The following is a 6,175-nucleotide window of genomic DNA, read 5'->3' as shown; positions in this document are numbered from 1 at the left end:
CCCTAAGTCTAAGTGCTGGTAGGTTTGTGCTGACCTATTTTTCCACCCTCATTGCCTGCCACTGATGGCTCTGCCCACACAGTAATTTATTAATTGGCTATTCCTCCAAGATACCATATGCCTTCACAGGTCTTTTTCTTTCTTTTTTGTTTAAATCACCTAGGATGCCCTTCTCCTCTTTGTGGCCTGGCAAACAACCTTAAACAAGCCTGCCAAATGTTTCCTTCCCTTTTGACCCTTCTGTGCATTAATAGCATTTTTAACATTTCTCCGTTGCTGCAGCAATCACTTTGTGCCATAGTTATTTATGTGACTGTAAGCGCTGGGTTTGGCACTATTCCTGGCTGTGTTGGTTGACTTGAATAAATGAATGCATTAAAGGACAGGCTCTGCAGGGATCTTCGGAGAAAGAATCTAACAGGTTGAAATTTATAAGAGGTAAATGTGCATCAAGAAGATCAATTTTAAAAGAACAAAGATGGAAGAGATTGATTTAACAGCAGAATATTAAAAATTACTGGGAGGTTTTGGTTGACAGCATTGTGTGAGTCAACAATGTGAGGTGGGGTAACAAAAATAAGAAAAGGAAGAAAAAGGAGAAGAAGAATGTGAAATTTTTTAGATAAGGAAGCCAAGTGTCTGGTTTTACACTAGAGAATTGTGGTTGTTTCTAGGTATTATGGTTTTAGAGGGACTTGGGCCAGAATAGCAATAATTCTTGAAAGCATTTTAAAAAGATCTGTTGAAAATATCAAGATAGACAAACTATTGGCTAACACAATGGAGAAGATAAAGGGAGAAAGCACAAAAGACAAAATGAGAAATGATAATGGAGAAGTAACCAACGAAACAAAAAAAATTATCAGAGTATTTTCAGGTCTATGCAAATGCATTTTAAAACATTGATGAAATTAATCATTTCTTGGGAAATTCTTATTAAAATTGCAGGAGACAAAATTTAAACAGACCAATCTTTGTAGAAGAAATGAAGTTATTAAGGAACTATTCCTCAAATAAGGTACCAGGCCCAGATTATTTTATAGGGGAATTCTATCAAACCTCCACATATCGGAGAGTCCCAAAGCTTTCAGAGTATTGAAAATGTAGAGAAACATATGAAGCAAAGGTAATATTGATACCTAAATATGATAAAGACAATCAAAAAGAAAACTGCAGACTAATATTTATGAGTACCTATGAAGAAATGTCATATATAGTACTAATATAGCACTAATAATTATTTTATTCACAATAGAATCCAACACCATAGTAAAAATATAATTCACTATGATCTGGCGAGTTTAATTCCAAGAATTAAAGGTAGGTTCATTATTAGGAAATCCATTAATATCATATAGTACCAGACTAATAGGTGTCAGGGAAAATAATCATAAAAGATTAATTCCATAAATGCTAAGAAACTTTCAGAATTCAACATCCATTCCTCATAAAAACACTCAAGAAAATAAGACTTGATGAGTACTTTCTTAACATGAGAAAAAATATATATAGTTCTAATACCAGTAACTTACTAAATTGGGAAGCACTACAATGAAGAAAAACTATTTTTTTTTTTACAGTTGATGTGATAGTAATCCTGGAAACCACAATCCTGTATAATAAAAGCATAGTATGCAAATTGTCCCCTCCACCCGGAGGTCGTCCAGGAGTTCAACCAGGGGGCGGGGCCTGCTAGGAGAAGGGAGAGAGGCCCTGGTTGGCAACAGGCAGCTGCTAGGGACCCTACAGTGCACTAATTTCGTGAAGTAGGCCTCTAGTCACTGATAAAACTCAAACAATTAAAGATAAGGTAACAGGTCATAAAATTAACATACCAAAGTAGCTTTTATATACACAAAAAGTAATTAATTGGAAAACATCCTATATAACAAAAGCCCAGCGACTGAAATGGTGGAATGACCAGAACGACCAGAGACCAGAACACCATGGCCCCTCGCCCCAGCTGGCTCCACCTCCCAGGGAGCAGTTAGGGGTTATCATGCAGGCAGGTGAGTGGTTAGGGGCAATCAGGCAGGCAGGCAGAGGCAGTTAGGGGGGATCAGGCAGTCAGGCAAGTAGTTAGGAGCCAGCGGTCCCAGATTGCGAGAGGGATGTCCAACTGCCAGTTTAGGACCGATCTGCAGGGATCCCTAAACCAGCAGTCGGACATCCCCCGAAAGGTCCTGGATTGGAAGAGGGTGCAGGCTGGGCTGAGGAATTACCCCACTCCATCTGTGCACAAATTTTGTGCACCGGGCCTCTAGTAATGGTAATAAAGATCAGAGCAGAAATAAAGGAAACATCAGGCAAACCCAAATTGAGGGACACTGAATATTTGGGCCAATATTCTTCAACATTGTCAAGATCATGAAGGGCAAAGATTGGAAGAGTCTAAAGAAACATGACAACTAAATGCAGTGTGAGACCTTGGATTGGACACTGAACCAGAAAAAGGACATTAGTGGGATAATTAGTGAAATTTGAATCATTTCACTGTAGATTAGTTGGTCGTCTTGTGTCAGTGTTAATTTCCTGTATTGATCATTATACTGGGTTGTGTAAGATGTAAATATTTGGGGAAGGCGTGTAAGGGAACTATTTGTGATGTTTTTGCCACTTTTATGTAGCAAAATTATTTCAAAATGAACATTTAATAAAATAAAAAATAATACTTAAGGATTTGGGCCCAGCTGGTGTGCTCAGTGGTTGAGCATCAACCAATGAACCAGGAGGTCACTGTTCGATTCCAGGTCAGGGCACATGCCTGTGTTGCAGGCTTGATCCCCAGTAGGGGGTATGCAGGAGGCAGCTGACCAATGATTCTCTCTCATCATTGATATTTCTATCTCTCTCCCTCTCCCATCCTCTCTGAAATCAATAAAAATATTTTTAAAAAATACTTAGGGCTCCAGCCGGTTTGGCTCAGTGGATAGAGCATCGACCTGTGGTCTCAAGGGTCCCAGGTTCGATTTCGGTAAGGAGCATATGCCCGGGTTGCAGGCTCGATCCCTAGTGGGTTTCAATACCGGGTCTACCATGTCCTAGCTGTGGGGACATTGGAGAAGTTACATACTCTCTCTGAACCTCATCCATCCATTGGGATGATACTGACCCTTCTGTGCTTTTTTGATAATTGAATTAGATGATGATAATGATGAAAATAGTAATGACCATTTAGTAAGCATCAATTGTGCGGCAGCCCTGTTCTAGGTATATTCATTAGCTCGTTAAAATATGTATAAAACACAAATGATATTTAGTTCATGGTAGGTACTCAATAAATATTCCTCCCCCCACCTCTTGCTGATCATAGTGGTTCCTGTAGTTTCTCTGTAGCTGATTGATTGTTGCCTTAGTACTGTCTTCCGAAGGACTTTATTTATTCCCACAAATCAATTTAGAGAAAATAAGGAAGATTTAATTTAAGCTCAGGAAGCCGCCAATGAGTAATTGCCAACATCTTTATTAAGGAAGTACTTGGGGCTTAGAAGTCAACAGAACTTTAACCAAATTATAATTTAATATTTTAGCCCTTGAACTTAATTTTTAGGGTCTTGGGCTTCTACAGAAACCAGACAGAGTGCTGCCTGTACTATGACATTGTTCATGTGCCCATCTTAAGACCAAATAATCAGAATAAACACCTGCATAAAGGCTCTGTGTAAGGGACAAGTGGAACATGTAAGGTCATCCAAGGGTTTGGATGAGTTGTATGTCCCTACCTGGGCCTAACAGGCATCTGAGGTTGCTGGGCCCTAGCTTTGTCGGAAAATAAATGAAAGTGTCCCCCCTCCCCCAGCCTTTCCTTAGTTTTCAGGAACACTGCTTACCATCGCCTTTCCTTGGTAAGTGTGTGCAGGTTTTAGGTGACTAGATCCTCTTTGACAATATAAAGCATGGATTAAAACTAACTTTGTAGCAATCCCAGGATTATAGGCTCAGGAGAATAAATCTTAGGTTCAGTATGAGATGATTTCAGTTAAGTCTCATTGTGAAAAAAGCAGCTGGGCAAAAGGCAGTTCTGAGCTTGGTTTACTGCTTATTCCTGATGCCCAAGATCAATTCTTATGACTATCGCAGCCCATTGTGCATATGGACATGAGTGAGTGTTCCTGGGAAGCAGGGTGGGCTGCTGGTGGCAGTGATTACACCAAAAACTGGCTGTGGTTGTGGGCCTGGACCTCATCCAGGCAAAACTCAAGGAAAGCCGGAGTCGTAGTCCTTGACACACTTGTCTCCTTATCTGTGTGTACACTGCCACCCTAGTCAGAGGTTAGCTGATCTTTGGAGACTAACATGAAACTAGGGAATTTTAAAACATTCTATATGCCTGACCATCTTTCTTCTTTCTTTCCTTAAAATCTCCTGCTCCCTCTGGGTGTGATGCACTGCCCACCATAGCTCAACCTCAGATTTGGCTTTGCATGTGCAGGGCGGAGGTTAAGAATAATAGGCAGCCTTCCCCTTATTTCCACCTTTCATTTTTCAGCAGCAGCTGCAGGCGTACGTGGCCTGGGTGAACGCGCAGCTGAGGAAGAGCCCAGCGGTGAAGCCCGTGCAGGACCTGCGACAGGACCTTCGGGATGGGGTGATCCTGGCTCATCTCATCGAGATTGTCGGTCAGTTGGCCCTGGACTCTGGTGCTAACATAAACCAGAACTTGACCTTCTTTATCCTTCATATGCCTTTCAGAACACATGGCTTTTTTGGTAAAACATATGGCACCATGACTCCCTTCCTTCATATGCCTTTCAGAACACATGGCTTTTTCGGTAAAACATATGGCACCGAGCGTCAGCCCATGGACTGAGGGGTCCATGATTCCCTTCAAGGGCACAAACCTCGGTTGCAGGCTTGATCCCCGGCCCTGTTCGGCACATACAGGAGGCAACTAATCAATGTGTCTCTCTCACATCTAAGTTTCTCTCTCTGTCTCTCCTCCTCCCTTCCACTCTCCAAAAATCAATGGGAAAATATCCTTCGATGAGGGTTAACAAAGTGTGTGTGTGTGTGTGTGTGTGTGTGTGTGTGTGTGTGTGTATAAAATGTAAATAAAATCTATGGCATTGGAAGTAGAGAAGACAGAATACTTTCCCAGGGTTAATTCATTTATTTATTAGTCAATAAACACTGTGTGCCAGGTACTGTGTTATGCTTTGGGAATATGATAATAAATACAGTCTAAGCTCTCAAGAGCTCCCCTCACCCCCAGTCTAGTTGGAAAGATTGGAAAGTGAAGTCATTTCCATTAATGTACTTACATTCCGATTGGGTGAGTACAGATGGGGCTCATGGCAGGGAGCTCACCCAGCCCAGTTCTGGAGGTACAGTAGTAGCTTGTCAGAAGAATCAATGTCTGAACCGAGGCTGGAAAAGGAGGTGGTAGCCAGGCAGATACTGACTACCATGTGCTCCATGAAAGGCCTGGTCCTTCTGGAGCCCTGGAGTTGTTGATGCTCACTCTTATAAATGGTGCCATAACCTTATTTTCATAGCATTTCTGTGTAGCTCTGGTATTATTTTATTTCCATTCACTGAATGGTAATTGTTCAGCTCTCTCTCCCGTGTACACTGAGCTCTTTAAAAGCAGGTACAGCATAATTTCTTTTTCTGTACTTTTGGTTCCACAACTCCTCCCCAAGTGCCTGGCACATGATAGGTACTCAAACGCTGATGGTTATGTTCGTCAGCTGACCTCACTGAGGGTCCTGGAGGGATGCAGGGTTCCTGTGGTGCAGAAGCCCGGTTTGCTGCAGGCAGCCTCTCCCTCACTGGCACAGTTCAGGGACTCACCAGAGTATTCATTGATAATGATGGTAACAATGGTACTAGTAGCAGCAGCTGCCATTTGTTGAATACTTTCTATCTCGTTTAATTTCATTTAATCATCAACCCTTGAGAAACAGCTGATAGTATCCTCATTTTCAGGAAACAAGCTTAAAAAAGAGGATTCATAAAAATAAATTCATTCATTGAGCAATAAGAATACTAGTATATCAAGCATTGTGCTAAGCATGCTACTTTTTTTTAATTAAATCTTTATTGTTCAGATTATTACATTTGTTCCTCTTTTTTCCCCCCATAACTCCCCTCCACCCAGTTCCCACCCCACCCTCCGCCCTCACTCCGCACCCACTGTCCTCATCCATAGGTGCACGATTTTTGTCCAGTCTCT

General features: G+C 41.6%; 1 protein-coding gene across 3 annotated transcripts in view; it reads left to right on the top strand.

Annotated features, from left to right (window-relative positions):
* Window positions 1–6,175, top strand: part of DIXDC1 (DIX domain containing 1) — a 71,011-nt gene that overhangs the window by 13,712 nt on the left and 51,124 nt on the right. For 2 of the 3 annotated variants that reach the window (XM_006761518.2, XM_015562475.1), the window contains exon 2: window positions 4,490–4,619. In XM_006761518.2, coding sequence (XP_006761581.1) covers window positions 4,490–4,619 — 130 coding nt within the window. The remainder of the gene's footprint in view (window positions 1–4,489; window positions 4,620–6,175) is intronic. The other variant, XM_006761520.2, reaches the window with a different exon arrangement.

The sequence above is a fragment of the Myotis davidii genome, unplaced genomic scaffold, assembly GCF_000327345.1.
Source record: "Myotis davidii unplaced genomic scaffold, ASM32734v1 scaffold97, whole genome shotgun sequence".
In the NCBI taxonomy this organism is placed as follows: Eukaryota; Metazoa; Chordata; class Mammalia; order Chiroptera; family Vespertilionidae; genus Myotis; species Myotis davidii.
This window is presented reverse-complemented; position numbering and strand designations above follow the sequence as displayed.